General features: G+C 35.1%; 2 protein-coding genes across 6 annotated transcripts; one reads left to right on the forward strand and one right to left on the reverse strand.

Annotated features, from left to right (window-relative positions):
- The first annotated feature begins 399 nt into the window (after positions 1–399).
- Positions 400–20622, forward strand: LOC140982888 (ACT domain-containing protein ACR12-like). Of its 4 annotated transcripts, XM_073449663.1 has the most exons (11): positions 400–404; positions 15193–15388; positions 15902–15965; positions 17660–17782; positions 18115–18209; positions 18440–18524; positions 18658–18717; positions 19214–19269; positions 19551–19656; positions 19772–19840; positions 20293–20622. In XM_073449663.1, the coding sequence occupies exons 2-11, from the start codon at positions 15237–15239 to the stop codon at positions 20353–20355; spliced, it is 873 nt and encodes a 290-aa protein (XP_073305764.1). In that variant the 5' UTR covers positions 400–404; positions 15193–15236; the 3' UTR covers positions 20356–20622. The 4 variants fall into 4 exon arrangements, with proteins under 4 accessions (XP_073305764.1, XP_073305766.1, XP_073305767.1 ...); XM_073449665.1 differs by lacking the exon at positions 400–404 and having other exon boundaries at positions 15129–15388; positions 17663–17782; XM_073449666.1 differs by lacking the exons at positions 400–404; positions 15193–15388 and adding an exon at positions 15415–15552.
- On the reverse strand, positions 2384–10725 carry LOC140982887 (uncharacterized). 2 transcript variants are annotated; one of them, XM_073449661.1, is made up of 16 exons: positions 10530–10725; positions 9401–9900; positions 8841–9081; positions 8068–8345; positions 7734–7892; positions 6781–7551; positions 6594–6685; positions 6095–6157; positions 5917–6005; positions 5756–5830; positions 4837–5484; positions 4530–4604; positions 4284–4354; positions 4120–4177; positions 3469–3682; positions 2384–3307 (listed from the first exon to the last, which is right to left on the reverse strand). In XM_073449661.1, exons 2-16 carry the CDS (start codon positions 9811–9813, stop codon positions 2655–2657), a joined length of 3900 nt encoding a protein of 1299 aa, XP_073305762.1. In that variant the 5' UTR covers positions 9814–9900; positions 10530–10725; the 3' UTR covers positions 2384–2654. The 2 variants fall into 2 exon arrangements, with proteins under 2 accessions (XP_073305762.1, XP_073305763.1); XM_073449662.1 differs by having other exon boundaries at positions 10413–10725.
- Positions 20623–21381: the final 759 nt, after the last annotated feature.

Here is a 21381-nt window from a genome sequence, read left to right on the forward strand (position 1 = left end):
GTATTGATAAGGTGGTCATTTTTATCTTTTGACAATTGGAAAAACATGACCAATGATCCACATTAATACTAATCAACCACATTTTATGGTTATGGTTATGTCTTTTTGACTTTCTTTGCTTGTCTTTATTTCATTAGCATACATGGATGATAGAAAAATTTTTCAATTGTAAGCAAGTGTGATAAATAAAATTGAGTTATATTCGTATTTTAGTTTGTATGCAGCAAATAAGTCATTTTTTTAAAAAATACTATTAAATTTATTTAATATTAGTATCAATTAGTTTTCCCATTTTAATAATTTTCTTGGACATTCATTTAAATTCTAAATTAAACCAATTACGTTATTTATTGAGTTATTTTACTATTATTTGAATACATTCAACGAATTATTAAAAAATATCCGAACACGAACCAAACCCGAGAAAATCAGAGATCTCATCATCGTTTCGAGTTTTCCCCGTGGGGCCCCAAACCCGTAGAGAAGGTTGTCATCTCTAACCCCTTATATGACCAAGATATTGTTAGGGAATTACACCCGAAGCGATGCCGACCACGATGATAATATAGTACCCAAAAATTGCGGAATAAAATAGCCAACAAGCACACAAAGATTTACATGGTTCACCCAAGATAGGCTACGTTCACGGAGCACTGCAACTTTTATAACTGTAAGAAATATTACAACAAGTGCATACACTAATACACTCAATATCTCACACTCCCAACCTGAGTATACCGAGAAAATAATTTCTCTAACTCACACAAGAGAATTCCCGCACTCAAGAAAAAAATACACTCTTTTTTATGCACTCTCTTTTTATCAAAGCTAAAAAGCTTTTGATTTTGGGACACAAAAAACAAACAAGGAAGGCTCAATTTATAGCAAATTTCTTGAACCAACTTTTTTGGATTTCCCGATGTGGGATATGTGGGAAAACATTTTTTATTATTATTTAATTTAATGTGTGTGGGCCCCACCTTACCTGACAGATATATTTGCTTAAAGTAGTGAACTAAGAAAACTTCATTTCCAACAATTTTAGTAAATGAAGATTCATTTCCTTAAATTAATAATTGAAATATCATTATTCTATCTCAGAAAAAAGAAAAAAAAACAACAACTCTAAATTAATCTTCAGTGTCATGTATCATCATAATCATTAGCCCTTCATTTTTTTAGAATTACATTCGCTAATGTTCGAAGCTATTAATAGAAAATTTGATATAAAGATGAGTTATTTAATAAAATTAATATAGGAGTTACATTCTATTTTTGAAGTGTGTATAGAAGGTTAATTTTGTCATTGCACAATTGCAAAACAATGTCCTCCGTCACACTTTTATAGGTATATATATATATATAGATAAAGGGGATGACACCTAGAAAATGAAAACTTTTTCAACGTGAACTTGTCGATCTTGCAGATATTGGTGTCTGAAAGAAGCTTATGTCAAGGCCTTAGGTAGTGGTGTTGGTTACAAGTTGGATGATGTTGAATTCCACCATACGGGTTGGAAAAACATATCCGCCAAAGTTGCGGGAAAAGAGTTGAAAGATTGGAAATTCTGGCTACTAGAACTGGAGCAACATCATTCGGTTAGTTTCCAGAGTGTCCCGTTACTTTCATTTTCAATTCGAAGTTATGGATGGTGGTATTCTTTTCTAGATTAATTAATATGTGGCGCAGTCGCTTTTTGCTGAAAAGATATAGGTTTTTTCCGTTTTTTTCCTTTGTTATCCATTGCCAGAGGCCATCCAAGAACAGCCATCCCAAGTTACAAGAGCATGCTGAAACAGACCGAATTTGACAAGGACGTGTGTAACGTGGGGCTCCATCTTCCAAATTCGAGTTTCATATGTCTGACTCTGGAAGATCTCGTACCAGTTCAGTGTAAGCCGGACAGGTTATCCCTTGATTTATCCAGAAAGAATCTTGAATTCAAACATGGTGACTATGATGAGAACGCCAGGTTTTCGGAGTTTTAAGTTTTATCTGAGATTGAAAACTCGATGACTAACATATTAAATTACTATTATCCAGTGAATACGGAACGTATGTGCAAAATATAAGTCCAAATCTTAGCTTTATGTTAAAAAAATGGTTTTTTGTAAATCAATGCGAGAAGAATAATTTAAATCAGAGAAGAATAATTTAAAGAGAAATGGAAAAAGGTGAACAAAATTTTGGCATTAATAAAGGGTTTTTGGTTTTTCCTTTTTCCTATGCATGTGCCCTGTCTTTTAACTCGTATTTGACACTGCACTCATTTGTCAACATCCTCTGAAAATATGGCAACAAAAAGATTAGCTCCACAATGTAGCAGATTTAGTTAGTACCATACAAGATTCTACCAAGCAAATGCGTTCATCAAACATGATCAATACAAAAGAGAGACCGTAAATTAGATGCCACAGAATAGTTATAACGTTTATTCCCAAAGAAAATTGTCTGGGATACATGGAAAACTAGAATATTCTAACACACTAACAGGGTACAGAAAAAGAATTGCTAATTACAACTGCCCATTTTGGCCAGGACATATCTTAAAAACTGCAACCATACCCTACCCTAACCTCCACGCCTCGAGCGAAAAAAAAAAAAAGCACCGCTAGCCAGGTATATACGCAAGCTGTACAAGGCAATATTACAATCAAAATATATCTGCAAGCTCATCCATAGGGGTCGGAAGACCAATAAAATCATGTTCTTGGCCCGCTTCCACTTCGAAACTGAACCAAGAATTGAAATCCTGTGGCACACCAACCTCAGAATCCATGCCTAGATCCTCCATATCATTCAATGGCAAGTTTCTGGCTTCCACTGATACTTTTGTTTCTTTTGATGAATTTAGGGGGACATTACCAGTCGATTTAAATCTAATGTCTCGTTTCCTGTTGCCAATATCGTTGGCTGAATCACCAGAACCGCTGGCTGAGGTACTGATCGGATTTGTGGCGTCTGTGAGTTTATTGACAAACCCATTTCCTGATGTACAAAGTTGAGCCGTTTTCTGCTTGGGCTTCGATTTTGTTTTCCGGTCACCTTTAGAGCTGGCCATAGCTGACCGCCCAGCATTGGTGATGGTGTTTCTGGTTGAAGTGTCTCTATCTCTGTCCCTATCACTTCTCTTACCCTTCACACCACCCAAACTGCCAAGAGCAGGCGTGACTCTAAAGGCAGCGCCCCCAACATCATCAAGCAATACTTCTTTTTTCTTCCCTCTATTCGATATGGGCCCTTTTTTAGCAAATGACAGATCAGATTGACGAGTCAAAGTTGCAAATTCATCGGATGAAATACCATCTGTATAGCAATCAAATGAATAGTCTGTTAAATAGTGTAGAACGGTGTTAAAAGAACAATCTTTAGTCAAGTTAAACAAAATTCAGAAAAATATAAGCAGAGCACAGACATTAAAGAAAATGTCAGGTGCTAAGTTGTACACGATTTAAGCGCTTGCTTACCCTTGGCAACTCCCAAGTTAGAAAGGGGCTCTGTTTCATTGAACCGAGGTGGAGTAGCATGGATAATTTCCCGTAATGGAGGCTCGGAAAAACAGCTAGCGCCCGAATCTTCAAACATCCGACATCTTGCAAGGGACCTCTTGACAAAAGCTAAAGCATATTGTTTCGACACTTTGGTAATCCCATGTTTAGAAGCAAAGCTTCCTTTGGTAGCCTGCCAATCATTGCAAAATCATATTCCTCTTTTAATCTAGGAAATAAGCTATGAAATTTACAATAAAAGAACTAGTGCAGAAAGTGCATTTGAGAATTCTCGGGCAATTTTTAACAGCAAAACGAAAGACCGAGTTTTATATTTCTTGTCCAGTTTGCATAATAGAGTGAAAGTCAAAACTGTCATTAGACGCAAAAATGGTAACTGGTTATCCTAAAATAACCAGAAAATGTACCTTTAGTCCTTGCAATTATAACAATACAAACGGAAAGGCTCAAATGCTATGCCATCAACTTGAACATATATATATTTCTAAAGAGTAAAATGACTAAAAAACCTTGTACAAATTGCAGTTTAATGAAAAAAGTAAAGGTCAATACAGCTGGAAGGCCTTTGAGGCTTAGTCGAGGAAAAGGCTCAAAATAATTAACACTCACCAAAAGTTTCTTGTATGACAACTCAATAAGTTTGTCCATAGCAACCTGCTCAGGTTCACTGCATAACCACCAAAAATGTAGGTCTAATTACATGATTCAAACATTATTTTATCTCATTAGTGACACCTTATGCTCATGAAGGAGTTCAATGCATAGTAGTTTACCATCTTCCATCATTCTTGGCTTCTTGAACTGCCTTGCATATTTTATCCAAGTACATCTTCTTCTTTCCATTCTGAAGCATGGAGCACAAATTGCAAAAAACGTACGCTGTTAGAGTGTTAGAAAAACTAATGGAAATCGAATGTCGCAACATAATGATCCATATGACTAAGAAAATCGAGGAAGCAATAACTCAAGCATAATCACAAAAAATGGGAATTTATCAAAATGGTCTGATGCAATATGACCTTTTCATGAAGTCCCCTCTCTAGCTGAACAATATCCTGGTTAATTGGCTCGTCTTCTTTATCATCTAAGTCAGGCTGCAACAAAGAAATAAATAAGAAATGCAAAAAGAAGAAGAAAAAATGCCAGTTCACAGCGCAACAAAATATATTATACAATTCGAAGTTCCAGCATCTCTTTCAAATTGTGCAATTCATACAGAGAAGTCAATGAAATTTAACAGAACAAGGTAAAGAGAAAACTTATCTCACAGACATTTTCACTTAAAGATGAAAATCATCAATCACAATATTCCCCCACAATACTTACAATGGATTCCAGGAGGCCGATGCTCTGCAATTCTAGTACAATCTTTTCATCAATGGACATCTGCTCGTATGCACAACCAATGGGAGAAACATTACAATTATTTGCAGGAAATTTTTGTGTGACATAATCACCCTTCGTAAATCTAACGGACACTTCAATCTCTGAATGCAAATATCCACCATCCCTTTGAAACAGCTCACCATTACAAAGATGATCTTTAGCACAAGGGCGACTATTGAAATCTGCATTTCCGTTACAGGGAAATACAGTTCGGTGATTCCCATTTTTCAGAGTTTGAGAACCAAGTATTGGCTCACATAATTCGAGCATATCCATATGTTTACTTTCGTTGCCAATGAAGAGACATGTATCATTAACTGAACTCCTTGGTCTTCCAAATCCAGTTTCTTCAGATTCTTCAATATCAACTTCCACAATTAAAGCTGATAGTACCCTTTGATAAAATGGAGTAGAAATCTCATATTCTTTCGGCGCACTTGGGCACTGAAATAGAGAAGAATTCTGAAATTGTTGTACAAATTCTTCCTTATCCAATGAGTCCTTCGAGGCAATTTCATTCTTCATGAGTCTATTTCTTTCACAAGAGAAGACATCAGATGCATAAATCTCTTCTTGACCAAAGCGATCCTGATACAAGAATAATATGCTTTTTAAACACAATGAAGCAAGTTCATAATATTACATAGACTCGGACTAGCTTTTCTCTCCAAGATCTAGCATAATCTATTAGAATGAAAGATATGCTAAAGCCAAAAAAGGTGCTAAAACAAGAGCACAAATTTTTATCTCCTTTTGAAGAGGATGCACCGAATTATTCGATTGAAATATGAAAAACACCGAAGAAATTCATAAACAAGGATGTGCAAATAAAATAAGATAAGAAATAACAACTACAAACCACTTTCACAGGAAGATTATTGCCATGAAAACAGTTTTGAGACAGATATCCACATGACTCTTCAGCCACTTTCACCTGGTGGTTCAAAACAAAATAGAAAAATTTTCAGAATCAACAAAGACCAGAAACAGAATAATCTACAAAACCATTAAAGTAACAACCTGCAGTATTAAGTAGGATTTTTCCTCTTCGCTCATAGAAGCAAACAATGGCTCAACAGTCTTCCAGAATTCGCTCGAACATGCATTCACTGCATCAAGAAAAAATTGACGTTATATCACTTCCAGTATACATGAAAATGAATGTCAACATGAAACCAAAAAAAAAAAAAACACATACAGCTAGAATTGTAAGCCAAATTTGCAGCTTCTAAGAGGTCCTCATGGTCGTCCTCAGATTCCCCTGAAAAGTCATGCATTAGTAACTAGGATTTCAGAATTTCAATCAACAGATCAAATTGTTTCTCCCTCTTTTGTCAGCTAAAAGCAGGTAAGTGATGCTGGAACTTAATACCCCGGTCGCTAAAAACTAAAGTAGCTTCAGACTAATCCTGTTCTAGAGACTCCACAATCATAAAACCGTGCAGAGAACAGCAAACAATCACAAAACTCCAAAAACCAAGGGCATTAGTGCTTACATAAGCAAGCAGCACACCCCTTGCAAAGCCACAGAGAAAGAAAAACAAAAAAAAGTGGACAACAGAGAAAACGGGGACTGGTAATTGGTATGTGGACTTATTCCCATCAAAATTTGGATTCAAATTGAAAATATGAAGGGTGCAAAAAATAGCTATGCTAAAATTGAATCAAAATTCACAAAAATTTCTTTTAAGGTATACCACTACAATCAGGTGAGCCCCCATTTGCTAAATGGCCAAAACGAGGGAAACCTCTGCGATCTGCGAGCTTCTTCAAACGACGACCTGACTTGCTGTGAAAGCACAGAAATATTCATCGTGAGAGATGTAAAAAACTAGAAAACTTATACATGAAGTCAGTTTTAGTGTTATAAATATCATTTGGTACCTTCCATTCTTGTCAGAACCAGACCTCACATTACGCAGAGGCTTGACTGGCATCACGTTATCCACCTTCTCTCTCAGGGGTGAAATGCTATCCCTAGAAAAAGGTGAGACCCTTCCACTAAGCTCTTGCCTCCGCACACCATCACCAATTTCTTTTTTAACAATGTTTTGGTTCTTTTCCATAGGAATTACAGAAGGCGTCACATTCACACCAGCATTAGCAGCCTTTTCCTCCATGCCTCCATTTCCAACACCTCTCTCTTTATTTCTGTTTTCGATAGCACCAGATTCTTCACTGTCAGACAATCTGGAAGGGGACGGAACACTTTCAGGTTTAGCTTTAGAATTTTGGTTTCCATTTGACACACTCTTGGAGAGAAGAGAAGCATTGGTTGCTGCAGTGCCTAATCGAGGACCAAAACTTGGAGGAGAACATGCTTCAAACGGTATCTGTACTTCATCATGGTTCATAGGCATAAGATTTGTCCTCCTAGTTCGAGAAATCTTATTTGGTCTCTGACCACCCCATTGAGTAATAGGTGGAGAAGAAGATCCTGCAGGCATAGCACGCTTACGATTGTGAACCCCAACAACTGAAGGGGCCTTGCTTAAACCCTGGGGTTGTTCCCAACTCTCCAAAGTTCCAGGAACACGAGGTATGTTAGAAGCAGAGTTAGCTGAAATCGTGGAGCCACTTCGTGGCGCCCTAGAAGCCTTTCCTTTAACTATTGGACTGGGATAATTAGTGGTGTTGTCCTCACGATTATTCAACCTAACAAGAATGATCCAGTAGACATACCAGTGTGAAACATCTAGCTCAAGGAAAAGAAACAACACCAAACCCATCCACTAGTCAAGTGATATAAAAATAAGGGATTTCCTAGAGACAAACCAGCTATACAAACAGGTACGCCAAATAATTTCCAAATTATTAGAAAAATGAAACACGCATACTTTAAATTTCCTTTTCCAAAGGCTCGCTCCTTATTTTGTGCAATAGAAAAATCCTTTGAGAATGCAGATTTTTCTTGATCGTTTTTAATTGTCGCCCGTGCATTTGAGCCAGTAGGAGATGTAGAATCCACTTTCTTACTGCCACTAGATGCCCCAGACCTGGAAACAAGTTTCCAGGATAAAAACTTGAGACACTAAACCGAATAATAGATACAAAACTACAAAAGGAACTCTTTAAAGCACGTCATGCCTCAAGTCAGAAATATGCATTTCACAGGAGAAAACCAGGGCTTGCCCATTAACAAGCAGAATAAGCACACCAGCAATTACTGACCTGAAACCAATATTAGAATCAGAGGCCTGCAGACTAGAGTCACTTGTAAGCTTATGATGCATTGGTCGTTTCACTTCCCCATCACTGTCAATGGATCTCGAAAATACAGCACCAACTGAACGTTTCCTTTTCATTCTCTTCTCCCAGCCTTCTCCACTAGTAGGCAATCTCCTTATTTTTTCTTCAGCCATATCAGGATCTGCAATATTATATTTAACAAGCTCTCTTTCTTTAGCCACCAAAGATGATCGTGGTACTCCATTATTTCGGGATTCAGCCTGAAAAAGGGGAAAGTCTTACACTATTTCAACAAATTAAATAAAACAGGAAAAAGTTGTGTCCACGGTAACATAATTCATGACAGCTGAAACATAAGAAAAACATGTATGAGGCACAACAATGTCAGAAGAAAACATGATACTACTTTCTGCATGGATTTGTTTCTTTTTTTGTTCTTTTTTTGGCTGGTTTTCCCACAGAAATGTCTGCCACAAATCCAGGCAAAAACTGAAACAACATTTTCATTGCTATGGTTAGAAGTTTGTACATCTCAAGAGGAAGAAAGGCATAAACTTCTGAGATGAGATGTTTAAACAATGTAAAATAGTGTCATACTCTTCCCACCAAACAAGTTGTTTTTAACCTCTGATAAATGTGCTCTGTGACAAATAGGCATTGGCAAGTAGATTCGTCAAGTTGAAGTGTTGTGTTAAAAAAAAACATATCTTAACTAGAAAATTCTGGAAGAACTAGCATGCACGGTTATTACACACCCGGGTTTCTGTAACTGATGAGCGCATGCGCTTATTAAGAACAACATTCTTAGGCCGATCATCTAATTTCTGATTTCCAAGTTCTGACGAATTTCGATGCATCTGGGATCCAATCTTCAAAGTCGAACAACTTGATCGTTCATTTGTCATCAGTTCAGGCCGCTGCTGCTTCTTAGAGGCCGTAGCATCAAAATATTTGTGTAATTTGTTCAGATGCTCATCCAACCTCTTTGCCCTACCACTACTCGAGATAAAAGATAATATTTCAGTTTAAAAATAACAAAAATAATGACCAAAGCAACTGTCTGAGTTCGTACAATTGAATGCATTTCAAGCATACCCCTTGCAGCAAATTTTATTTGATGTTCTTGCAAAAAAATGTACAATTACTTAAAATCCAGGACAGTGACACAACAGATATAAATACACATGTTTTAAATATTGCCATTTGATGGCATTTCATCTATATGACAACAAAAAGGATATGGACATCGACGACATTGACCCAAAAATCCGTCTTCATCCATTGTAAAGATAAGGAATATTATGTTAACAATAACCTGGCTTTAACACAAGAGTCTGCAACACTTGTTCTCAGTCGTTTTAATTCCTCTACAGCCAATGGAGAAAAATTCTTCGGATAAGTAGCACCAAAAGAATTGTCTTCGGAACTGCTCCCAACAGAAAAACCAAGAACCCTCCTTAACTCAACAGAATTTGCATATTTTTTATCTCCCATGACAACTGGATCCAACAACAGGCATTGAGATAGTGTAGGCATGTCTGATGAGGTAGCACTCCCTCTAGGAGTTGCCTTCCCAAAACCAAACATCCTACTCTCTGCACCTTCCCTGAAGCTTGAAGACCTATCCAGAGTGGAACCCGAGTAACTTCTCTGACCATTTTGGTAGTTCCCTGAAAAACTGGAGTCAGGGCTTGCTGATGTCAATTCATATCTAGCATGTCCAGCCATTATTAGAATGTTATCTTCCACATCTGTAGAATTCCTTCTCTGCAGCGATACTTGTCTGCTGTTTAAGCGGCTACAAACTCACAAGACCTAGCAAAACAAGCAATATCAGCAAAAATCAAAGCAGCCAGTTTCAGATAAATCTTAACCCATCTATCCATCAAATCAAATATAATGATTAGTAATATTTTTAAAAAAAAGTTGCAGTAGAGGTACACACTAACAGAGTGGGGAAAAATCCTTTAACAAAATAACAACAATATTTCCCGCATATGGTTGCAAAAAAAAAATCCTCTTATCATCTGAATTTTCCCCAGTCTTCACGCCTTCACAATAAGTAAGACACATGACAACCATCATTCATTAGGAATATCTATCAACACAACGAGCTGAACAGGCTCCTCATAAGAGAACATAAACTCTTGATTAATCGGAGACACAAGTAAAGATCACACAAAAACAATAAAATACTAGTAACAACCCGATTAACTAAAGCATAGAGCACAACATTTCCAAGTAAAATGAAGCATGAAAAAAGACGAGAATTCATCAAATTAAGCAGATAAAACTCAAATTAAAGATATAAATAAAGCAAATCATACCCGTCAAACACTTACATAGTTCATTCAAAAACTCAAAAACCTTATACCAAGCAAAGCAAGAAACTAGGGTTTATCCATAAATCCCCCTTTCCTCCGAAATTTGAACTTATTACGCACCTCATAGCACAATTCTATCACGCCGACTACGAAAATTGCCAAGAAATGAAGCTGCATTCATCTATCGTGGTGGGATCGAAGAGAGAGAAGACAGGAAGATGATAAAATCTAGAGAGAGAGACTGCAAAAGCGCGTACTGTAGCCTTATTATTTTCTTCTGCTTGTTTCTTTTCTGACGACACTTACGCCGTTGAATGGAAAATAGAAAAATTACAGGAGTAAGTTGTTCAATATCGCAAAAATGGTGGGGGACAAGTACAATTTTAGAAACACGTTGAAGGGTTGAAACACACAAGAAGCAAAAAGTTTAGGGGGTTTCCGGATAATATTTTTGGTGCTTCCAGTTTGCGTTGAGTGTATCATGTCATAAATATTTTTGGATTTGTGTTTTGTGTATTAAATAATGACAAAAAATGTACTTGATTGATCAAAGAAAGTGCAATAATAATAATAATAAATATTAAAAAACACGGAGGTTGTTCTTTTTATCATAATTAATGTAAAAAGAGTAACACCAAGAAAAAACAATTAAATCAAGCTTCTACGAAAATTATTCTCCAAAAACAAATAGCAGCGCGGGAAAATTAGTTAAATAACATCGGTCAACTCTTTTTTAAGAAAATGAGTTAACTGATTGTTTATCACGAAAATTGCGGGCGTGTCAGGCACGTGTTCGTGCCAAATGTGAATGATCCGACTTCGTTTATCAAGCATTGCGAGTCTCGATTCGACCGTTAGTTATAGTTCCTTCGACATGGATTCAAAGCTAAACTTAAGAAAATAAAGAAATTATAGGGAGAATCCATAGACAACATCAAACTTAAATATGCTGTTATGAATTTGGATCAACATTCTACAATAAAGTTTAATAAATGAGAAAATAGACTGCTTGGAAAATGAAAAATGAGCCAACGATTAATGACAGAATTCTGCAGAGCTTGCTGTAGATTTTTTGTGTTGATTTGTCGGTGGTTTTTTTGATCCTTCCTCTCAGTTTTTGTCACACTCCATGGAACGGTTTGATCACTTTCCACGATCGTTCAACGTGGATCGTGGGCCAACTTCACCATCATGGTCTTCAACTGTCACTCCACGTGTTTGTTCATTGGGCCTCCTGATATTCTACAAGCCTTTATAGTTGATGGGTTTTCAATATTTGGGCTAAACACCGATATTAAAAAAAAAATACCCCCAAATAGCACAGAGTTTCACGTTATTTTTTAAATAAAAAATCATAATTAATTGGGACCTTGGCAGGCGCCTGGGAAAGGGTTTATACTTTAGAATCTTAACGCTCGCTTCCAATCCTCAATGTTTTGGCCGAATTTCTCATGGAAAAAAATTTCAATTGAAACATATGTATGAAGGAATGCACGTGAAGAAGAATATAATTGGTGAAACCGCTGGGAATGCAAGAGATCGGTCGAAACTTTTGAGAAAGAATAAATATCTGTGCTCCTCGACAGCTTATTGTTCCACGTAAGATTTTTTTTTCATTTCAAACATGTCTTCCGCAAAACTTGTAGTTTTCTCTATCATAGTATTTAATAGAAAATATCTATTAAATAATTTTGATAAAACTTAAATGGAGACTTGACTTTGTCCATCTCCTTAAGACAGACCCATAGACATCATGCTCTTCTGGTAGAAATGTGATCTTCAGTTAATGAAGCAACAAATGACGTTTCTTCTAATGGAGGATCTTTGATGATTTTCTGAATATTTATATCCGGCCTCCTTAGTTTGATAAAATAAAAGGCTTCGTTTGAGCATTTCTCAGCTGATTCTGGTGATGTACTGAAAAAGTATAGCTCGAGAATATCTCATATGTACAAATAATCATTGTTTACCAATGTTTCATGAACAACTTCATGGATCCACTTTATTAGTCTCGATATTTCTGCGAAGCTGGATGATATAGTGTGATCAATTTTTTCGAATATTTTTGGTATTTCAACAAACTCATTTATAATAAACAATTATGAATGATGTGTATTAGACATAGCGTATAAAATTTGATAGGTAATAAAATATGATATATTATCTTCTTTCATTAGTCATTTTTCTTTTAAGTTTTGATGCAACGTCAAAGCTCAACTAAAATCTTGACCTATCAGGTTGTAGGCAATTCTTGGATAAATTACCCCTATATTTTTCATGCACAAAGATTACCTGAGATAGTTCCAGTATTGAATCTTGAAGATTACTAATTCGTTTATCGCATATAGCAATGTTGATGGGTGAATATACCCCTTCTTTGAAAGTAGTTTTTATCATTATATGAATTGCACCGAAGTGAATCCATGACATAGTTTTTGCTACTTCTATTTTGAATTTTTGTAAGTCCTCATTTATTTATTCAAACGTAATTGATTGCATCTCCATTCGGTTTCCCATAAGTTCCATTGAGATTTTCATTTCTCTTCTGGAAACCTTAGATATTAGATGATGTTTTCTGTTTTTTAGGCCATGATTACCTAAGAACTTTTATACTTGTCATGCAAAAAATATTTGATATCTCTGAAGACTAGAATTTTCCCTCATGATATTTTGGACCATGTTATAAGATATAATTACTTGGCTAAAGAAACTAGACAAATCTTCATATGTTTCGTGTCAAAACACTTCGTCTTCAATCAGCTTTTGATTCTGTTCTGTCATATTCTTCCTGACTCATGACTTCTTCTTCATATATACTTTCGGCTGATACAATATCATCAAATCGGTATATTTGAACAAGATTTTGGTAATAAACCATTTCTTTAATATCCGGAGTTGGTTCGAATCATTTTATTCGCTTCCTATTATTTTCTGGACAGTTGGTCGACATGCGACATATTGATCTACATGTTCAGCATTACAATCCTTAAAACTTTCATTAGCTCGGATGTGATATCTTCTAAAAGTTTTCTTTGTAGGTGCACGTCCATGCTTCGAGATGAGTTCGTGCTTGGGATGACATTTTACTTCTTGATGGTTCACTTTTTTGCCCATATTTGTAATATCTGACTTTTTTCTAGACCGCACCGTTCTTGGTTTTCAAGAACTACTTACATTTCTTTCCCTTCTGGCATAAAAGATAAGATCTAAAGCTCTTTTTTTGGTCTTGTGGCTTACTTCCAATGATCATTGGAAGGTCGTCTTCTTTACAACATAAAGAAACACATTTATCAATACCATTATTTATAATTATTTTATAATGTTGTCATATGACATCATTCTGTAATTTTTTTTTTGAAAAAAGGTTATTCTGGTCAAAGTATCTCGATTGACATGGACTTGTTCCCTTATTTGCATTTCTTCCAAAAGACTTTGCATTTTAGCGAAGAAAAATTACATTGATATATTTTTTTGATCCACGAATTCCATCTATATGTAGTGAATAACATACTGTCTTAATCAACTAAATATATGTCATTCAAGACTATACAGAGCTTGAATAATTTTTTTTTCTTCTTTGTATATTGACTGTTGAAATAATCTATTGGTATAAATTGTGATTAAAATAAGGTATCCATTCTTTCCGCTATCTCGTTAAGAGATTCACCGGCTAAGACTGACTCTTTGGTTTCTACTGAAGTAATGTCCTAAGCAATTTTTATTGATCCCATAAGACTCGTTTCTAAAAATTTAATGAATCATTATCGGTTGATATCAAATGTTTCTGCTGCGATTCTCATAGTCCATGTCCAATCATCTATAAGATCTTCTCTATTTTTAAAGTCCATTACATCAAGATTAAACATAATCTCGTAAGAATGTATTGATTTTAAAACAGATTTCTCATATGGTGTTTGGCGAAAGAAAATTTAATTTATCAACAACCTTATTCTCGTTGGGCGTACTTCTCCACCAACCTAGTAATCATTTCGAGGTCTTTCCATGTTTGTATCATAGGATCCCATATTTTCCCTTGGTGGTTCTTGTGTTATACTAAGTAAAGGTTATTCACCATATTTGTATTAAATTTCACATATACGACCTTGTGATTTGCAAAAGATTTTGCAAGGTCTTGTAGATCATCTAGACCAATCATTTTTATAGTTGTCATCAAGTTATTTTACTTTCCGAGTCAGTTTTGATAAATTGATATTTTTTGTCGTCAATTAAAGGTTTTTATACTACTTTGATATTTCCTCGTTGGTGTAATAAGAGTTCAGTCCCAAAAGATAGTGACAATCTTTCTTCCGATATCTTCTTACTAGATGAGTTATTAGTTCTAGAGTTTAGATTCTTTTTTGAATATTCTCGATATTATTTTTATTGTCTAATATAATAATTCTTTAATATAATAGAATCAATGTAGTTTGGGTCTATTTTGAGAGCAGGTCTCTTGTGAGACGGTTTTACGAATCTTTATTTGTGATACGGTCAACCCTACCGATATTCGCAATAAAAAGTAATACTCTTAGCATAAAAAATAATATTTTTTTATGGATGACTCAATAAGAGACTCGTCTCATAAAATACGATCCGTAAAATCGTGTCACACAAATTTTTGTCATATTTTGAAAATATTTATGCACCATCTTGGACAAATCTTTTGAAACATAATGAGTGATTTGAGACTGTTGAAAGAAAAAATTGAATTCTGATATTATTAAACATTATAGCACGTCAATTTACTTCACTTCCCGTCTTTGCTTCAGCACATAAAATATCTAGTCGTCACTTTTTCTATTAACAATTCTCTACTCTGCGGCATCAATGGCGATGGCTAATGCTTACCTCACTTCTTCTTTCACTTCTCTTCGGTTTAGGCCTTCAGATCTTTCTTCTGTTCCGAATCGTTGTATGTCCATCTCAAAATCCGATCTTTACTTCTCGGTTTCCCCGAGAATCGATTCAACGCGCAACAAGTAAAGTGAAACATCTTCTATCGGCGGGTGTTAGCTCAATATTTTAAATTCGTGGGGTTTTTTTAAAAAAAAGAATTGTGTTCGAGTTGATTTTTGGCTTACTGAGTTTCCTGGCACGTTTAGTTGCTAGCAATGGTTGTGCTTTTTCAATGGCCCGATTATTGGTATACGAAATTCCTTGTTTTTTGTAAACTCTGTCGCAGTACTGATCGGTGTTCTGATTTTGGGATGTGGATGCTAGTTCGATGCTTTTGATTTCTGGGCTTTATTTTTTTATATTTGTTTAAAAGCCTTTCATCGTCTCAGTTTGATGATTGATAAATGATTTCTTATGTCTTAATAATTGCCTTTTCTTGATATTTATCGATATTTTACGCTAGTGGATGGATATTTTGGGCAGCCACAGGGGCGATAAGCGTTAATTGAATTAAAAAGTTCAAAATTTTGCGTGGATTTCATTTTCCTGCTTTACCCATTTGCTACTCAATGTGACTTGCTTGAACTTGAATGTAGGAATGTTGTGATGTGTGCCTCTGTGGATGGAGTGGATTCAATAAGTTCAAGTTCATTTTCCTTGGTAAGTTAATGTATCTTGTAAATTTTGCGCCGCCCTTGAGTTTCGGAAATGAGTTGCTGTAGTTTCATTTTTCGGAAATTGTTATGCTTTAAGTCAATTTGTCTCTGTAAGGTGTTTTTACATGGTGAAATTTGATGAACCGTTGCATCTTTTAAAGACTTTCATAAAATTAACTGTTCTTTGATTTCTTGAGCTGGAAAAACTTGGTAGAGTTTTGGATGTGATGCACGAATGATTTTCTTGATAGAGAGAAGCGGGCGTGAGATCACATTTGTCTTTTTCAAGTTTTATGCAGCCCTGCTAAAAGCCTAAAATTGAATTTATATATCTTTTATGTAACTCGAGCCTTTGAGATTTGTATACATAAACTACCGTAACTGGTTAAACGTGTACAGTTATTGCTGGACTTGGTGATTTAATTTTTATCTGCTAGTTTTGTTCTGGGTATTAATCTTTTACCTTTATGTAAAAGAGGGAAATAGGTTTTACTCCAGAGGACATTTTCAAGGAAAGGCTTTCAAGTATATCTGAATGATCTGTGGACCTTGGATTTAATAAGAAATTTAGTGGAATAAAATTGAATTGTATGGAATTAATGTTTTCCCTACACAGTTGGAAATTGGTCAATGTGTTCAAATGCAAATGGTTTTGCTGATCTCTTATTATTCATATCACATATGCTGGATAGTTGAGGGCCACACATTTCTGGCACGTTGAATAAGTATATCGCCTATTTTATTTGTTGATACGACTTTAAATGAGAAATTATTATATTGCCTCTAGCATGATCTCATGTTATACATGCATCATTTGTTTCTTAATTCAATATTATGAGTACTAGGCTTGCTTTGAACTAAAACAAATTAGGACATCGGCAATTTTGAACTCAAACAATTAAATGGGAGAGAAAAGCATGAAAATTTGCCAGTGTCACAGAATGGTGACCGAGGATGATTATATGGTTAAATTTTACTTATGGCTCCTACTGGAAACAATGGAGAACGTCAAAAAATTAATTATTCGAAGCTTTTGATGGATCTCCAGTTTGACGCTAAGATATCTTACTCAAGTGAGAAAAGAAGGTATATTAGTTTATAGTATATGATATACGCTTTCAAATCCACCTCTAACAATGGGAGAGACTCTTGCAGGTCCCAGATTTTATTCGGTAGAGAGGAAAGATAAGTGTGAATTAACAGGAAATTATTTTAGTTTAGATAGTAAATTGGACATTCTCAATAAATAAGCTACTGATGTCAGTGAAGAAGTGCAAACTAGGGTAGACAAGTGAAGAACTAAATATGATACAACCCTAAGCTTTGATCTTGTTTTTGCTTGATTTGATAATCATGGGGACCGCGACAGCCTACAGCCAAATGAACGTTCAAGTTTGAGTTGCATGTTCCTGGTAATTCAACTATGTTACTTGGTAAAGTATTATTTATGTTTTGAACTTTTTGATGGAATGACATAATCACCTCTTGTTATAAGTTGTGTAGCCCATCAGCGCATTTGGAATCGAACTTTTTTGTGTAAGATTTATCGAAGAACGAAATTGGGACTCAAATTGTGAATTAGTAATCATGATATACAGTTGTCACATGTTCATAATAATTAGTACATTTAACTTAAAGCAAAAATATTTGTTTCTTCAAATTCAAGAAATTTGACATTGATAAAACAATTCGTCACAGAAGTCTGGGCCAGAGACTGATTATGTTCCAATGCCAATCGTCTTAATAGATCAAGATACTGATCCTGATGCAACCATTGTGCAACTTAGCTTTGGCGATCGCCTTGGTGCTCTTCTTGATACGGTAAAGGCTTATTCTACTTTGTTTCCACTTCTTTACGTCTGGGCTTTTCTGAACAATTCACTTATGCGACAACACTTTGAGGTGGCAAAGTTAAGAAACTTGCATCTCATTTTTGTTCATGGAGTACATATTACTTTCTTCTTGTTGTCGACCCAATGTCGATTTTTGTTTTATGTTTAACATCGATGTTATTTGCTTCCATGGCAACTTGTATGTTAGCTTGTTTGATTATCTGTCTTTATGTGTTACACATTTTTGTTATTTGGTAAGTCTGCTATACCTTACTTCTGGTTGAAAGTTTGCCATCATGCAACCTTTATTTATTGCTGCAGATGAAGGCACTAAAAGACTTAGGCTTGGATGTTTTAAAGGGAACTGTCACCACTGAGAACTCTGTCACACAAACTAAATTTTTTATTACACGACTGTGAGTATGGTTTTGTGTTACACTTTTTCCTTGTTCTACTCGTGAGTGATGTGCAATTAGTAGTTATATAAAAGATCTATTTCTTGTTGATCCAGAATTTGGTTTTACTTTTTTCCCCCTGATCTTGTTTTAATCTGTTCCTTTTATTTTATGAGATGTTATGATCTTTTTTAAAGTTGTCTCTCTGCTGTTTGAACTGTTCATATATATAATGTTTCTATATTATTCAGATCCACTGGACGTAAAATCGAAGATCCTGATGTCTTGGAGAGGATTCGCTTGACCATCATCAACAACCTTCTTAAGTATCATCCGGTATGTTTATATAATTGATGCAAATATTGCATAACCATCGTTTTGATTTTAGAGATTTTTTTGTCTGATCTAAGAAAATTAATTGCTATGGTCCTATGGTGATGAGCGTTTACCTCAAACTTTTGTCCTGCAGGAATCAAGTGAACGACTTGCTATGGGTGAAGCATTTGGAGTAAAACCCCCGGAAAAAAAGGTGATGTGAAACAAAATATCAGTTATTGTTTCAGTTTTCTACTCCAATTTGACCACATTCCTCTTTTGGATGTGTTTGTCATCTGTTTCCCCATTTTCGAGCTTCATTGATGTTTATTTTCTGCAGTGTATTTGAGTGTTTTCTTCTTTTTTGTTGGTAGTATTTCAGTGTTTTCAAATACAAGTTTATTTTTCGAAAAAAAAGTTTGAACAAAGTTATTTTGCTAATTATCCATGTTTATTCTTTAAGGTTTAAATTTTGTAACTTGTTTTCGATTTAACTTGTGAAGAAATTTGTTTTTAATAGGGAATATATCATGTTCATGTCCTATCTGGAGCTACTGTCAGTTACTTCTTTGTTCAATAGCTGAATAAGCAACAGTAGTTTACTAATTTTTTAATATATAGACAATAGTGGCATACTTGAACACAATGAACAGCATACTTTTTCTACAAACAATGACAAATTATAGTTTGGTTTTGTTTTCTTAGTGCAGATTGACGTTGAAATTGCTACTCATATACATGTTAAGGAAGACGGATCTAAGAGGAGGTATGATAGGTCCCGTGATTAACTTTTCAAATGTTATCTTAATTATTTTAATTAGATCGCAGCTCAAAAAGCCTATAAACTACATTTGTAATGAGAGCTACTTGAGGTAATTTTGGTTCGAATTCCATTTGTTCGGATGGAACATGTTACATTGTTTTTATGAAATATGTATAATAGTTGCACAACCACCATTATTTTCTTTTCTTTTTATATTGTGGACTTTTTGAACACCTCTTGTGGTGAATGGCTTGGCAATAAACAAATTTATGTGGTGTTTTCAGCTTACTCTCTTTAGAGACAGCGGATCGATCTGGATTGTTGTTAGAGATAATCAAAATATTGTCAGACATCAATATAACTGTCGAATCAGCAGAGATTGACACCGAGGTAATCCTTTTTCACAGTTTGGATCACTCGGACAAACTTTATTCTTTGCACAAAACTAGTTTCTTTTTTCGTCGATAGCCACATTTACTTGGTTTTTGGTGTAAAATTAATATAGGGATTGGTTGCCAAAGACAAGTTTCATGTCAGCTATCGAGGAGCAGCATTGAACAGTTCCTTGTCTCAGGTATTCAAATTTACTTGCTTCTGCCGGTCTTTTTACATAGGTTTTCTCTTCACCACTGAGCCACAATTTGTGCGTTTTTAGTACGACCCTTGTGTGACGTATGAGCGGCCTTACGAGATTATATAATGAATTCATTTGGCAACTTGAGTCAATAATTCTCGTGAAACGAGGGCGGATGCGAGCAGTTGTCTCTAGAGTAGCAAATTGTATCCGCTCTCATTTACACCAACTCCTTGGTCCAAGGTGTGACATGATCTTCTTGGTGGCTTGGAGAGCTCAATATTCTTATATAAAGAAAACCATGATGAGCACTTTTTACCCACATAACTAAATTGGTAGTGCATCTGTGCATGGATCAAATTGTTTCGGTTTCTTTCTGTGTTCTTGTTTTCCTCCATCTTCTTGCTCGCTCCGTCGTTGCATCAATAGCAAATGATGATTTGAACTTGCAGGTTCTTGTGAATTGCCTGCGTTACTACCTGCGGCGGCCAGAAACCGACGAGGACAGCTACTGATAGTAGTATTCCATGAACTGTTCATCCTTGCATTGTTGTGTTGGGGTCGAATCTTCTGTTTCGAGCTGTTAATGTTATATATGGAAGAAAAAGCGTTTCTTGTTTGTTATATGTAACTCTACTGTGGGTGTAATAAGAGTTCCCTGTCATTATTTCGAGTCATATTGAGATCATGGAAAACTAAAAACAAAGATATGCTAAAGGGTTGTAGTCACCTTTCTTGTATTATCAAGTCAATTTGCTCAAATCAATTTGCTTGATTTTTTTTTATTACAAATATAATTTAATTTCTTACTCAAAATTTTATTTGATGGTTTTTCTTGAACATGAACATTTTTGGGGACACGACACAGGTCTTCAATTGGAAAAATGAAAAATGTTTTCTTGTGGAATGTTCAAACTATCCGAATCTTGATAGCTACACATATTGGGTGGCGTTAGTTATTAACGTTGATATTTGATTTGTGCCTAACTTTGAGTGTGAATTGTTTGAACTGAAACTCATGTTGGTTGGTAAAGAAAAGTTCACAAAAACTCTTATGGTCTCACGGATCAATTTCGTTATTCGAATCTTTTATTTAAGTCATTCATGAAAAAGTATTACTTTTTATGCTAATAGTATTATTTTTTATTGTGAATATTGATAAGTTTGACCCGTTTCACAGATAAAAATTCGTAAAATCGTCTTACAAGAGATCTACTTAAAAAAATTTACTATATTACATTAATTGTCATGGCAACTTATTCGTCTATCTGAAAACTACCTTCTTTTACACGAGCAAATATTACTTTTTTCTACTTTAATAGTACATATTTTTGTGACGAATGTAATAAATCTAAAACGAAATCTCGAGTTCGGAAATTCTCAACTTATTTCATGGCAAATATTGCTGTTTCTAATTAATTCCCTTTCTTTTTGGAACCTCAGGAGGGAAATAAAGTCGTGTGCGTTAAATAATCACTTTAAAGAATGTTTTAGCTGTATTATTCTCATTTCTATTGCCACTCTTCGTAAAATCTATATAT

This window comes from Primulina huaijiensis, chromosome 8 (genome assembly GCF_012295235.1).
Source record: "Primulina huaijiensis isolate GDHJ02 chromosome 8, ASM1229523v2, whole genome shotgun sequence".
NCBI classification, from domain to species: Eukaryota; Viridiplantae; Streptophyta; class Magnoliopsida; order Lamiales; family Gesneriaceae; genus Primulina; species Primulina huaijiensis.

Excerpts from the sequence above, each read along its gene's own strand:
- LOC140982887 (XM_073449661.1), bottom strand. The coding sequence starts at position 9,813 with ATGGCTGGACATGCTAGATATGAATTGACATCAGCAAGCCCTGACTCC. Across the intron at positions 7,552-7,733 it reads TTTGGAAAAGGAAATTTAAA|GTTGAATAATCGTGAGGACA; the intron begins GTATGCGTGTTT and ends CATTCTTGTTAG. Across the intron at positions 6,006-6,094 it reads TTTGGCTTACAATTCTAGCT|TGAATGCATGTTCGAGCGAA; the intron begins GTATGTGTTTTT and ends TTCTTGATGCAG.
- LOC140982888 (XM_073449663.1), top strand. The coding sequence starts at position 15,237 with ATGGCGATGGCTAATGCTTACCTCACTTCTTCTTTCACTTCTCTTCGG. Across the intron at positions 18,525-18,657 it reads ACCTTCTTAAGTATCATCCG|GAATCAAGTGAACGACTTGC; the intron begins GTATGTTTATAT and ends TTTGTCCTGCAG. Across the intron at positions 19,841-20,292 it reads TGAACAGTTCCTTGTCTCAG|GTTCTTGTGAATTGCCTGCG; the intron begins GTATTCAAATTT and ends TTGAACTTGCAG.